Raw genomic sequence first — 15,303 nt, 5'->3', positions numbered from 1 at the left:
ATTCGCATCGATCTCTCTCGTTCGCTCGAGCGCGTGTTACTATGCTACGGTGGCGGCGCAACGCGGCTTACCGGCGAATCTCATAGCTGTTCAATCATGCCGGTGCGTACTCCCTCTCATTCCCTTAGACTGCACTACTTACCAATCTCTCTAACTACTACACTTCCCCGCCTGACCCGATGTTCTGCGGTCGCCCTTCTCCTGCCTTCGCGTCGTTACCCGGTTTTTCTCATGCAAACTTAACCCCACTAACGTGTGCGCGCGCACACCCATATGTGAAGAGCGCACGACAGAGAAAGGTATAACATGCCGGCTGAGCTGCTTCCTCTCTCTCTCTCTCTCTCTCTCTCTCTTTCTCATCTCTGTACTCGACGAAGGAATTGGTGAATTTTATTTGCTGCATGCTGAGTGGTCCAAAGATCAAGTTAGGTCGGCATTTTTCGACATTTTTTTTTATTTGGCCTTGTTTAGCCATTGTAACGATAATCACCCCTGGGTTAAAACACAAATTTATTTATCTATATTGACCGAAGGGAAGTGTAAGGATGGGCAAGCTTGATTCTCATCCCGAACGAAAAACATTAAATTATAATTAGCTAAGTTTTTTAGGAAGCGCTTGCTATAAAATACGAGAGTGTCCATTATAAATGAATTAGAAAAGTACTTGGTAGTAATCAGATTTTTAATATAATGTTCCATAATTAACAATATTCCATGGTTATTAAAATAATGGCAAAATATGAAAATAAACTTCTCACGCGAATCTAATATTTTTTACATTATTTCCAAAATTTTGTGACAAATAATTTTTATCGTTGTAATCACGAAATGCATAAAATGATAAATATTTATAAAAAAAAAAATAATAAGAAAAGCAATTAATTTATAAAGTATTAAATACTTAATGAAATTTTCTGCAATTATTGTAGTATATTATTACAATATGATTTAAGTTCACTCATTTATTAAACTGAAATTTACTTTTATGTTATAATAATTATTCAGATATAAAATAATACAAGAAATAAAAATATGTATTAAGAATAATTCTCTTAAAATCTTTTTTATGTCAACTGTATCTTTTATCATAGTCATTCATTAAAATAACCTATTTCCCTTAACTTGCAATTTTTAATAAATTTTTTAATAACTGTTTTATATTATGCATTTCATATTTCATTTTAAAGTTTTCTGATGGGAAGTATCAAATGTAATTTTCCTAAACAGATAGTTATTAGGCCTTTTAACACGAACAAAAGTTAATAATAATAAAAAAATACAGTTTATAATTTTTTCATAATTTTAAAAAAATAATAAAAAATACTTTAAAATTTTTAATTAAAAATTTTAATACCTTAAAAGGCAATATTATTATTTTTTTAAATTGTATTTTAAATTATTGTTTATATTATGTTTTGTTCTTGAATTCGATTCAGTATTTTTCTTGCGAATGTTACTAAAAATATATATATAAAAATCTTTCAATACATAAATAATAAATACAATTTAAATACTTGTATCAATAAAAATAAATGTTTAATATTATTGAATAATACTTTATAATTTCTTAATTGAAAAATGAAAACTGGTAATTATAATATGCATTTGACGTAGGAAGAAAAGCAAATCATAATACCTTGAAATATAGATAAATCAATGAATTAAAAAATTATTTTTATATTCAGCGTTCAAAAAGTTCAGTTTCAAATGTCAATTTCCATTTAAAAGAATCGATCTTTTTTCTCGTTCTGTATGAATAGTAGCGTGAAGATTTATATATTTGAACAGTAACAGATCTCAGTGTATTAGAATTTACAGCTTCATTAATATTTGCTATATAAAGATTTATTAATTTTTTTTTAATTATTTAAATTTTTAATTGAAATTCCCTAAATTTATTTGAAATATTTCAATGGACCTCTGGACAGTCTTTTCAAACTCTGTATAAAGAGAACTAATTTATACTGCTTTCTCGTGCGCCGCAATATTTAATATTTATATTCCTTAATAAGCATTGCCAGTCTTATATAAATGATTAAAAACATAAAAAAAATAGAAAAATATAACGATCAATAGTCCTAAAAAGATAATTAATTATTTTTAACTGTTTATAAATTGTGAGTATCAATAAATGAATAAATTAAATGGATATTCGATGAAGCTGTTTAATATAAATACACAGTTACTAATAATAAGAAAAAACTGTTTAATTTCAGTTTTATTATTTATATACGATTTTAAATGTATATATTTCAGCCAACAAAAAAGTCCTTTTTTTTAAAACAATTATTAGAAATTTTCATTAATTAACAATCAATCTATGAAATTCTGTCTGCATGACTTTTAATAGAGCATTCTAAAAATAACGTACCAACTAGTTTGTACTTTTATAACTATAATCTATGAGCATTAATATTGGGTAACTAGTTCTATTATTGGATAGCAGCATACTATCATAATTTTATCAAAATCCGAGAGCCGAAAGAAAGTCACTTTTCATACATAAGTATTATATTACAATATAAATTATAATGATAGGTAAATTTTATTAAATGTATTAATAATTTTATAAATTATTGATCAATATAATACATTAATAATACTACAAATATTCATAAATTATTACAATAAATTATTACTTAATTATTTTGATATAAAATAAATTTAAATTAAACTTAAATAATACTTCGTGATATTCAGAGAATTTTAAATATTTTTATATAATTTTACCTTAATTAAATATAAATATAAATATTTTGTGCTGTATTAGGTTATAATTCCGTTAATATTAATATATATTAAAGCATTTATTGAAAATATTTATTATTTTGATTATTAAAACATCTCAGAAATTATTAGACATAAAATTTGAGCAACATTTATTTCAAATTACTAGATATATATATATATATATATATATTCATACCGATCTTAAAACAAAATTTTTTTAACAAAATCAAATGCTGAAAGTTATGAAAATCAGAAACATTATAACATCTCTTTATAACATCTGTTAATGAATTTTAAGTTGTATGCGAATATATCTATTTCTTTTTAATTTTACATACAGAAAACAATTTAATTTAGAATAAGTAATAAAAAGGAAAACTTATATTGTTATAAATTTCAATTCAATTTGATTTATTTTAAAGTGATATAGATTTATAAAACTTAAATAATATATGAATAATAAACTTTCATTTAATAAAACACGCATATAAAGGTATATCACTAATAAATTTAATAGTATAATATTGCATCTTTTAATAAAATTTTTTGCAATTTTATTTTAAGTACATAACACATTTGAAGATCCAATAATGCGTTACACTTTTCTAACGTCAATCATATTTGTATTTGATAATTATAAAACTTTTGTTTAGTAATAACCATTTGAATTATATCTCTGTTTCTTTCATTAATTTTATAATAAAAAAACTTGTAATTATTAGAGTTTCCAACTTTTATTTTACAATTACATTGCTTATTCTTTCAAAAACAAAATAAAATAAACATTTTTACAAAAACGAAATTGATTGTCAAATCACTATTAATGGCACATAATTATTATAAAAAATTAAGCAAATAATTAAAATTATTTATTATTAAAATTTAAACTGAACTATGATACAATCTAAGAAAATTAATTATTTTTTAATTAATTTAAATATTGATAATATTTTAATAATAGTTTTATAAAATTATAAAATTGTTTAATAAAATTATATAATAAAAATGTTAATAATTATAATAATAATATAACACATTAATATCTAACATCTCAAAATTTATTTTTCATGTACATTATAATTGCTCACAGTTAAACAAACAACCAATGCTATAGAATCTCGCTTGGTGAAATTTAATATTGAAAATATTTTGAACACTCCACGAAATTCGATAAAAGTCGATCAAAACGGCAATTAAATATCATGGATATGTTTCGGTATAACAAAAATTATTTTGTATTATTGAATTATTGAATTGGAGAAAGTGTAAAATATTTGACCGAACTATCAGGTCAATTTTATTAAGCGAATTTAATTAAATTTAAGCTATGTGCAAATTCATTGAAATATTTTCTTTATTTATACTATTCAATTAAATTTTATTCATGCATAACTCAGCTGCTATAATTTCAAAATTCATCGAATATGCTCTAAGCAATATTATTTTACTATGTAAATTTTTTATGTGACTTTTTAAATAACAATTTAAGATGAACAGATTTATTTATAATTTGAATGATTAATATAAAGTAAACTTTTACAGTAACGTAAAATATACATGTGAGAAATTCAAATCCTGAGAAAAGTCAACCATATAATTGATTATTTATCCATGATATACATAAATAAGAACATTAAGTCATGATATATATTCATTGTTCACAAATATTAAGATTTACATATATTTTTATGTATATGTATTTCTATAAATTTTTTTATTGTTACTTTATATATAATAAAAAAATCCACCGATAATTAATACATTTTGACAATTTATTTTGTAACTATAATTAAACAATACTTTAAAACCTATTATATATTGTAGTTAAATAATTTAGAAAATTGCAATCTCTCCAGTAGAAAAATTCTTTTGAATTAATATTAATGAAATTTCAAACGCCCTTTTCGAGAAAAAAACATGCTTTTCTACTTAAACTTACGGCTTTTGAACAGTTTTGACTGGGCTAATTAAAAATTTTATGTAATTTTTTTAGGTAATACTCAAAGTTACATATTTATTTAATTAATGTTACCAATGTATAATCTACGTATTCAAGTTATAACTTCAGGTATTTCTAATATTATTGAACGATATGTTATTCATATTTGGATTATTTGAAAAAAAATGTCAGTAATATTTACAAACATGTGATGAGAATAATAATTGACAATATGTATTCTGATATACATAAGAAACAAATTCAGAATTGATTGATAAATTCTTTATTTGTATAAAAATTAAAAAATTATAAAATAAATAATAAAATAATAATAAAATAAAATAATTTCATTATTTGATCACATCAAAACTGTTAATATTTTGTTTTATAAGAAAATTAAGCCAGTGCAATAATTAATAAAAAAATTAATTTTCCGTTTTTCCTAACATCTTAATAATCTAAAATTTTGTGAATGCTCAATCAGCAATAATACTTTCAATTTAAATTACATTATACTTATATATACATTATAATTATTATATCCTTAAAACAAATTTATTAATTAATATTTACTTTAACGAATACCAATTTATTATAATTGAATGTAATAGAAATAATTAAATGGAATACAATTTAAAATATGTAATTCTTTGTAGTTTTAATCTTTAAAATATGAAATTATATAATTAGTGATACAGAATCTATTACATGTTGAATTATATTTTTCAAGTCATGATGTAAAAATTATACTTTTATATGTAAAAGGTAACATTAATAATAACATTTATTGTTTAACAATGTTAAAGAAGATAAAAAATTAATTTTATTCATATATTTGGATTTTCTACAGAAAAAATTTGTTCTTAATCTTTAAAAACTCCAAAGGGCTTTATGAGCATAAATTATGTCGTTTTATAAATTTTCTAATTGTTATGATTTAAATATATTTTTTTATACAATGCATAAAGTTTTCATTATATCATAAGAATATATTATAGGAATAAAAAACAAATTATTGTCATGTAATGCATATATGCGATATGTTTCTTTATGAATCAATAGATAGATGAGATATTGTTCTTTAAAACTATATCATTTTGAATTCTTCTAATTTAATATTAAAATAAATTAAAATAATTGATTCACTGAACATACTTTTCGTTCTAAGATATGAAAGAAATTTTTGTGGTTCATGAACTTTTTTAAAAAATTAAAAATAAAATTATTACATTACTAACACACTTCTAACCTTGAATTTTGAAATTACTCTATCTTTTCAATTTTATAAGTAGAAACTTCGCAGACGATGATGTCGTTGACGCTATTCGTTAGATAAACGCATACGTATATGTAAACCATCAAAAGATTTGGTTTATGAGAATTTTGTTTAAATGAAACAGACTGGCTTTAGTCATTAACATATAGCTAGAGTTTCAAAAGAAACAAGACATTTATATTTAATATAACATTTAACGTATTTTTTTAACGATGAGTAAACATTTTTTAAATTATAAAATTATTGAATATTATTTTTTTTTTAAAACAAATTTAATTTTTCTTCATTTTCATAAATTCATTACATTTAAAGAATTATTTTACAATTCATAATTGCATTATGTTTACGTTAGAATATTTAACTATGATTTAGTATATTATTATTAATTTTGATTTATTCGTTAATCTAATTTTAGAATAATTTGGCAAATTTCTTATAAGCAATTAATGAATACAATTTAGAAACAAATGTAGATTTTAAATCATTTTTATTTTACAATTACAATTGTATGAAAATTAAGTAAACTATTCTTTGAATTTTATATGACGTTATAATAGAAACAACAGTTATTTAATCATAAAAATGAAAAATTGCTACTCATTTTTTTAATAATATTTCAATTATAAAATAAAATCGTTCTTACCTTTACATTTAACACCCACTTTACCCGTACCCCAGATATAATCTTCACCTACAAAATTAAATTTCATTTTTATAATAGATATTTTTTAATATTATTGCATATTCTTTTTAAAATAACATTTACTCACAATAAGCACACAATACCGGACTAACAAAATATATGTGTTCAAGCACGTGATTCCTAGAAGATTCTTCTGTGTTTGTCTGAACCACATAAGCTGAAATAGAAAATATAAAAGTAAATAAAGAATAATAATTTTTACTTTTCAAGAATAAAAAAATCAATTAATCAATCAAATACGTTAAAACAAATACAACATAAATTTTACTTATGACGGATATATTGCGTATATAATTATTTGAAATATTAAGTTTTCTTACCAAACGGTCCAGTGTTAAGAGTTACATATGACGATTCATCTTCTTTATGAGAGTCACGATACGATAATGGATTTCCTTTCAGCATTAGGAATTCCTCTGATGTACCTCTAGAAAATATAAAATAACTTATTAAAGCTCTTTTTAAAAGAATTTTAAAAAGTATGATTTAAACTTACCAGGTACAAAGATGGCTCTAAATTATCGTTTTTCTTTTTTATCTTCCTTATAATAAAAAAAATTCTAATGAATTAGCGCATTTCTATATAAAAGTGAATTTTTTAAAAATTATTCGATTATTTTTGTATAAAGCATGTTATAGGCCTTTCTATTTTAAAATTACGGTACGCCAATGAATTTTCATTTCTATATCTATACAATCAACTGTTTGGCAAAATTCTGTAAGGATTATACTTTTTAATTTCATTGGATAGCTTAATAATTATCAGCTTGCTTTTATCAATTATATAAATTTATAACACTGTGTATATTCTTGTGTAATCGTGTCAGTTATCGGTAATGCTGAAAATAATCATTTTATTTTAATACAATATTTTGAAGTATTAAACATATTTTATCGAAAGTATATAATATTCAAATAAAAATTTTGATCTTGATAAAATAAAAAAGACAATCTAAGAAAGATAATAAAAAATAATAAAGCTTCTTAAATAACAAATTTGAAAGATTTACTTTATTTTATTAGTAAAAGAAAAATATATTCAATCACAGTCATTCCATCGTGATTACAAAATTAAAAAATAAAATAAAAAAAAATCATTTCTATAACAAATTAAACGTGTTTAAAAAAGTGTTCATATATTTTATATATTCTATCAAACTGATAATATATAAAACACATTATTACCGTACTTTATAAAATTTCATCAAAACCTTAATGATAATAGTTTTTTAATTAACATATATTATAATGTACAATCTACAATTAAATAAATTATTTATCAATAACAAGCTTATATGATGTGGTTACCTACCAAGATTTGTATAGTTTGCCAAAAATTCTGTTACAAAATTATTTATCAATTACGTATCAAATAACTGTTTTGTGGTAAAAAAATTATTAACTTAATTGTAATTAATAATTCCTTTAAAATATTGTATTCCACCATATGTTTGTTACTAACAAAATTATAAATCGAAGTCCATCCATATATTAATCATGATCATCACTTTTTAAATGTTTTCAATGTCTCTTCGATGATCATTTCATCTACTACATTTCTTTTTATTATACTTCATGATAATTAACTCCAATTACAACTGCAATAAAAAATTGTATTTATATCTTTTAACAAAATGGAATAAGTAAAACTAATGAGAAACAAAATGAAACAGGTAATACAGATTTGAAATATGACAATAAATATTTAATTTTATTCTTTTTCAAATTTTGAATGTTATCAAACTAAAGAAAACATTGAACAATAAAAAATTAAAAAGAATTTACATAAAATAATAATGATCATAATTTTTCTTTACAAAGTAGGAAAGAATCCCTTGGAATATTTAGTTTATCCAAATGAAATGTTAGATGAGTTTTAATGTACATACAAAAATAAAGATCGCAAATTTATAAGAAAAAGAATTAGTGAAATAAAGCTTATAAGAGAGCTAACCTCTCATTTTCTTGGATCTTGGATTTTTCATCTTTGCTTTCCGTAATCTTTGGATAAAGAAAAGTTACCATATACTCGTACCTTTCTACCTTAGCGATATGTATATAAAGCGCGTATATACGCGTGTAACATAGGCGCAAAGACGCTTATTATTTTCCTTCCCCAGTCCTCTTTCTCTTCTCCTTCATACGCAAATAATTTTTCACTTTTTGCACGTCGTATATTTGCTCCGCGATCATTCACGGCGCACACGTCGCAATGCTCTTTCCGGAGTAAATGAGAAAAAACGAGAAAAAGCGCACGGTGATACGGACATCGGTTACGGGAAAAAAAACCACTTTACTTGGGCATTACCAATATCAGCACCCTCGCGATGCCACCTAACCGTAGGAAAATGTCACAAATAGTCCTGTGTGCCGGCAACAGTGCTGCAGTGAGTGCAAAGTCGGCCGCCAAAAAGTACAAACCATACAGGAGAAGGGGAGAATCCTGTTGTGCTCGTAACACTTATCTCGGTGCTTTGCCCTTCGCGCACACGCGTATTTTACTTGCTGAAAAGTCGACGTATAGGCGCTCGGGCGATTCATCGACCGAAAATTACATGCCAGTTTACAATCGCAAAATATCCGTGCGTGCATGTATTACTCAAGTGCACAATTTTTTAATATCACTAACCGACGACGACCAATACCTAATGTAGGCTGGCACTTTTCTGTTTATAAGACATGATAAACGCTGCTTTGGATGGGCCTAGAAAAATACTGTGTTAGAAGTAGTAAATTATTCTGCGCATGCGTACTTTGAATTACATTGTATTTTATTTTTATTTACAGTGGTGTACGACAATTTCTGATGCTGATTGGTATATTTTTTATGTATATACATTGCTCTGATGTTTCGCGGCGTTCCATTGCTGTAGTATAATAACGCCACTGATAAATACATTTTAATTGTTAATATTATCTACGAGGATATTATAAAGATTAACGCCCACGCTCTGGAAATAACTGTTATGAGAAAATGAAATTCGCTTCTTTGGAAATAGTAAATAAATTGAAAGAAACCGCATTTGCCGTGTACTTTAACATTTGGTATAACAGTACCATTTTGTAGAACAAATAGTTTGAACAAAACGATGTATTTTTTTACGATTTTCGAATGTATGTAAAATATAAACATACTATGATTAAATATAATATGCGATTAAAACATGAAGTTTTTTTTTTTTTTTTGGCAAATATTTTATATAAACCTGCGTACTATTTAAATATGGTATGCATCATTATAGATTTTTATAAATTGTTTTTCACTTATAATATGTTTAGTCTACATAATGGGAAACAATTTTTAATAGAAAAACATTAAAACTAATTAAAACTATTTGAAAACATTTTTAAATTAACATTATAAGTTCGATGACACATTTCGAAAAAAGTAAAGTTATATTTAAAGAATAGTAATAATTATGATAATTATATTAATAAACAGTATAGTAATTATAATATTATATGCATATAATTGAGTACTAAGTCCTATAGCTAGTAATGAAAACACATTTTTGTATTAAAAATAAATTTATAATGAATTTACTCCAAGAGTTCGTTAATATTTGAATGTTTATCATAATGTAAGATTTGGTAAGCCATCTGAAATATGAATCAATTTTGTATTCAAATGGGATAAAAATTCAAATTATTCAATTTTTTAGAGTTTTTATGAATATACCTATTTTTTCATTTCGCTATATATTGTGTTTTTTACTCCTTCTTTTAAATAACAAATATTGTATCGTAGCTATTCTGTATTTCATCTTTTTGAGTGACTAGTAGTACTCACCTATTTATTAAGCGATAGTGATGAAGTAATGAATTTATGTTGTATCTATTATGACGAATTAATATAAAAACGTATATTAATAATGTATAACGATTCAAAAACTTAAAAATTTACTTTAAACCCGTTGTTTTTTACTTTTTGTCTTACAATTAATTAAATCCGTTTAAACTTCATTCAATCATTAAATTCATTAAATTCATTCGATCGTATTGACTTTTAGGCTGTTTTTTTTTAAATACAACAGTTGATTAACGTATAAAATTCATTTTTACTTATTTCAATTTAATGGTATTAATTAATATTGAATTAATGATGCAAAATTACAGTAACACCTTTAATCTTTTATCGTATGAAGTAGATATGCATAACTATATTCCAAAATTATTAAAATAAATACATAATTATTGGCTTAAATGCATTTAATTCGAACAAATATTTCAAGCAAATATTACTTTAGAATAATTCCGTATTTTAAATTTCCTTACTTTATAATTTATGTTATCAGAAATTTCTCAGGAATTGAAATGTATATTATTCTATACAACCAAAATATTAATATAGAATATATTTATTAATTTGATGTACAAATTTATTTTAATAATTACTATTTTTCATAAATACGTTTTCAATGGATTTTATATTAGAGAAATATTAATTAAACAAACAGTATCCACTAAAAAAATTATAATAATTTTTAATTTTCTTATACGTTTTATGATCAGAATCAAAAAGTTTAAATATTCATACATATTCAAGATTTCAATTCAAGTAATTTAAGTTAGAAGAAACTAAAGTTTTATACACACACTACGTGACGTATAAAATTTAATTTATGGCAAGTTCTTGCAATTTAATATTAAAAAAATAAAAATTCCTTAAAGATATTTCTTTAATAATTATATAACATATAACATATACTATGAATATAATTGTGTATTATTTTAATAATGATAGTTTCTATAATTTATTTCCTAAGATTACGTAAATAAAATCGATAGATCAAACAGTATGATTGATAATATATTTTTAATATTGCTATAAATAATATTACCGAGTAAATAAATTATCTAACTAAGTACATATTGAAAGTTGATATTAAATTATTATTAAAGGAGAAAATTATATAGAGATTATTTACAACTCCAATGTTGTAATTATAATCCATTAGTAGTTCCATTTATGATTTCTAGGTCAGAAAAAATAATTTATTTTATCTTTACCAGTAACTTATTTTTAAACATATATTCGGTTGTATTTAATATTCTCCAATTATCAGAGTAAAACATTAATTAAAGTCGCATAACCGTGAGTTATGTTTCTAATCACAATATTAAAAAAGTATTTTAATATACTTATGACTTTTGTATATATTTGATAAGATAAAACCTTTTATTTTTAGATTTATGAATAAATTTTATTGTATTTTAATTTAAAAAATATGGTTATCAGAACTGAACTTTACTAATAATGATAATGTCTGCTTTTAAAGGATTTTTTATTTTAAATTAAAATTAGTGTTGATTAAATCGTATTTCAATTTTAAAGAATTATTTTGTAATACATAGAAAATGAATACATGTAACAATATTTCTATTTAATACTTATTTAATTATATTTAATAATTATGTAGTCGATAATACAGAATTTCAATAAATAAAATGATAATACTTATTAATATTCCCAGTCCCCAAATAAATAAAATTGGTATAACTTCTAAAATACTTATTTGATTCGCTTTGGATTTAATTTCTGGATCATATTGAAAGAAGATATATTCTTTAAGCCTATTGATTATTCCTTTATCTCGTAGATTAAGAATGCTGTAAAAAACAAATAAAGACTATTATTAATAAAGTCTCATCGATGTTGAAACAAAAAATTATAATTATTAGTAAAAATATTAAAATTTACTAAAAATTGTACGATTTGTTTTATAATAGAACCATCGTCATTTCATAAACTTTAATATCTAATGAAAACTCAAACTTGAATAACAAAAATTCAAAAGAATATTATGTTAATTATAGACATCATTTAATATTTAATCGATATGATTCATTTAGTGTATAATAAAATATTTATTTCTTATTGTTTATGTACAAAAAAATTATTTTTGCATAATAATTTTAATTAATTCGCTTAATATGTATATAAATATATGTAATCAGAGAAATTTCGTTTCGGATATAAATATTGTTTTTAACATATTATTATTACATATTATTTAAATTAAATCTACTTTGTTAAATATTTACAGTTAGTATATAAATTATATTTATATACTATTTATATAAAGATTTAATCATTACTAAATTTGTAGTAGAAGCATTGATATAACTTTATATGATTAATTTCCAAATTTATAAATTTATTATTTTATTAATAATAATTTTTTATCGAAAATTAGTTATACATTTATGGAATATAATAAATATTTCAAGAGTATTTTTTATAACGCTTAAAAGAAAATGTATAATTTTTTTCTAAAGTTCTAATTTTCTTTATAAAGTATAAATTTTGAAAAAATTATGTAGAAAACTTGCAGTTTATAATATTTTTAGATATATCAAGTACAGGATACTTGGAATACACTGTTTATCAACAAAATAATAAAAAAGTTTTAATAGAGTTAGTATGCATTTATTACAAAATTTATGCAACCTTACACGGTTAACTTGAATTTGAACGAATGTCACTAATAAAATATTGATATTTATTCGTAATTATAAATTATTTAATTCTTCAAAGTTTTTTCGCATAAACTGTCACTGTTTTGGCTTGTCTATTACTACGGTACAAGTCATAAGTGGTCAAAGCATACTTCATAAATTGTTTTTACTAATTATGTTTTAAATTTTATGAACTCGATATTATTTTTTATTCTTGAATAGTTTTGTAAATTGTCAATTTTGATAATCACATCTTACGCACTAGTAATTAAGCATTTTTGTGTAGGGGCTGTATTTTGATAAACCAAGCGAGACTTGAGTGATTCGTGGTACAGTCAACCCTGCAACGGGACAGGGACTTAAGATTTTCAAGCTTCTGAGATCAATCTCGTATGTATAAAATGCCACATTATTAGTGCATACCTATATAAACAAAAAAGAAATTTAATTTGATGCAAAGAATCTCATGAATTCAATACAACAATTGTAAATCTAATAAGAACAATAATTATACCATTAATACGTACCTCATTAAATGCCTCGATTAATCCAATAGGTAATTTCCAGTAGTTCACCATTTGATCTTTAAGTGGTAATAGTAGGGGATCATCCGAGTTCTGTTTGTTATAGATTTCATTTTCTATTTTTTATTACGCCAATCAAAGTACTCGTATCAAATAATATATCTTATATATATTATTTTAATTTTAGGAATACAACTTTAAAACTTTAAACGAGCAATTCCACGAATATTAATATATATTATCAAATGGTTCTTTTATTTATAGATGAAATGAATTTTGAATACGTTATTATATGAATAGTTCTTTTGGAGTTGTAAATTCTTTTAATTGAATTCTCTTTTAATTTAAATTTCTTATCGAAAACTTAAAATGCTTTTTTGATCTAATCTATCATAATTAAAAGCTAATACAAATTTACATAATGTAAAACAAATTTCTAAATTAATTGTAACAAATTCTCGTGATACATTATATATATAAATAATTTTAATAATATAAAAATAAACAAAATTCCTTGAATTTTTAAATCCAAGTTACTGCTTAAGCGATTAATATATACTGTTAGAAAAATAAACTTACAATATCATCGTGCTCTTTAGTACCCCGAATGACGACTACTTTATAAGAGATGTCTCTTATAAACTCATCATATGAATTATATGGCAGCTCTATATTTACCATAGTTAAATAACTGGTTATTGAAGCCGAATAAATTGAATTAAGGATTAAAGATAATATCATTAACGTGAAATACAGAATCTGTGTCGATTTTTTGAATGGTGGTGTATCTGATTAAAAGTGAACATTATATTATTTATAAATTTCAGAAAAATTCGACACTTAAAAATTATATAACTATATAAAATAAATACACCTACAAATTATAAGATTTATATTGACTATTCATACAAAATATTTAAGTATATCAATTATAAAAGAACTAATTAATAAACAATTGTTTTTAAGTCTCTATCTATAAAATTTAAATTCTAACTTTTATTATTTTTATTTTCGTATGTTGCATAACATTTTATAAAAATAAAAAAAATATCTATCGAACAATAAATTAAATTTTTATAAATATCTTAAAATTGTTGGAATTTTAGTCAGCTAAAAATCTTTTCATTCAATTTTAATCTAATGGAAAAAAAGTACAAAAAATATTTTATTTTAATTTTTCTTTAGTAGTGACGTAAATATATATAATTTGCTATGAATATTATCACTTATTAAGCATATATTATTAAAATATATTTATATAAAATAGTATAATTTATATAAAATAAGTACTTCAAAAGATAATAACTTTGTTATAGCTGTATTAAAAAAAGCACATGTACATAATAGTTTGGATAATTTACGTTCATACAAAAAGGTAAAATCAGATTTGACAGATTTATTGATAGATATATTGTATTTCTTGAACATTGAAAAGAAACGATCTATTTCATTAAAAACTACAAACTTTCAAAGCAATAGAAATCAAATCTATTAATCCATTTAATGGATAAATACACTACTCAAAAAACATCCATATTCTGAACTACAAAATATAAATTAGAACAAGTTTTTTATATTCTTCCTATGGACATTTTGATCAAGGACTCATCAAATAGTGACAAAATAAAATAATAAAAATTCGTTTGACTGTATATATATATTTTATTATCAT

General features: G+C 22.5%; 2 protein-coding genes across 2 annotated transcripts; both read right to left on the bottom strand.

Moving 5' to 3' along the window:
• Nucleotides 1-6,551: 6,551 nt before the first annotated feature.
• On the bottom strand, nt 6,552-7,222 carry LOC105361576 (protein BZZ1-like). Its single transcript, XM_011498808.1, has 4 exons — nt 7,145-7,222; nt 6,969-7,075; nt 6,716-6,805; nt 6,552-6,636 (listed from the first exon to the last, which is right to left on the bottom strand). Exons 2-4 carry the CDS (start codon nt 7,051-7,053, stop codon nt 6,566-6,568), a joined length of 246 nt encoding a protein of 81 aa, XP_011497110.1. The 5' UTR covers nt 7,054-7,075; nt 7,145-7,222; the 3' UTR covers nt 6,552-6,565.
• Nucleotides 7,223-10,222: 3,000 nt separating this feature from the next.
• On the bottom strand, nt 10,223-14,312 carry LOC105365692 (uncharacterized). Its single transcript, XM_011503921.1, has 5 exons — nt 14,211-14,312; nt 13,635-13,724; nt 13,370-13,530; nt 12,107-12,258; nt 10,223-10,248 (listed from the first exon to the last, which is right to left on the bottom strand). Exons 1-5 carry the CDS (start codon nt 14,310-14,312, stop codon nt 10,223-10,225), a joined length of 531 nt encoding a protein of 176 aa, XP_011502223.1.
• Nucleotides 14,313-15,303: the final 991 nt, after the last annotated feature.

This window comes from Ceratosolen solmsi, unplaced genomic scaffold, assembly GCF_000503995.2.
Source record: "Ceratosolen solmsi marchali unplaced genomic scaffold, CerSol_1.0 scaffold10, whole genome shotgun sequence".
Lineage (NCBI taxonomy): Eukaryota > Metazoa > Arthropoda > Insecta > Hymenoptera > Agaonidae > Ceratosolen > Ceratosolen solmsi.
The sequence above is the reverse complement of the archived record's forward strand: the minus strand, read 5'-3'. Positions and strand labels throughout refer to the sequence as shown.

Bases quoted from the DNA above. Each gene is read 5' to 3' on its own strand.
- LOC105361576 (XM_011498808.1), bottom strand. From the start codon at position 7,053: ATGCTGAAAGGAAATCCATTATCGTATCGTGACTCTCATAAAGAAGAT. The intron at 6,806-6,968 runs GTAAGAAAACTT...TTTCTATTTCAG, and splicing joins TCTTAACACTGGACCGTTTG to CTTATGTGGTTCAGACAAAC. The intron at 6,637-6,715 runs GTGAGTAAATGT...TTAATTTTGTAG, and splicing joins TCCGGTATTGTGTGCTTATT to GTGAAGATTATATCTGGGGT.
- LOC105365692 (XM_011503921.1), bottom strand. From the start codon at position 14,312: ATGGTAAATATAGAGCTGCCATATAATTCATATGATGAGTTTATAAGA. The intron at 13,725-14,210 runs GTAAGTTTATTT...TATAACAAACAG, and splicing joins CTAAAGAGCACGATGATATT to AACTCGGATGATCCCCTACT. The intron at 12,259-13,369 runs GTGCGTAAGATG...TGTTTTTTACAG, and splicing joins ACAAAAATGCTTAATTACTA to CATTCTTAATCTACGAGATA.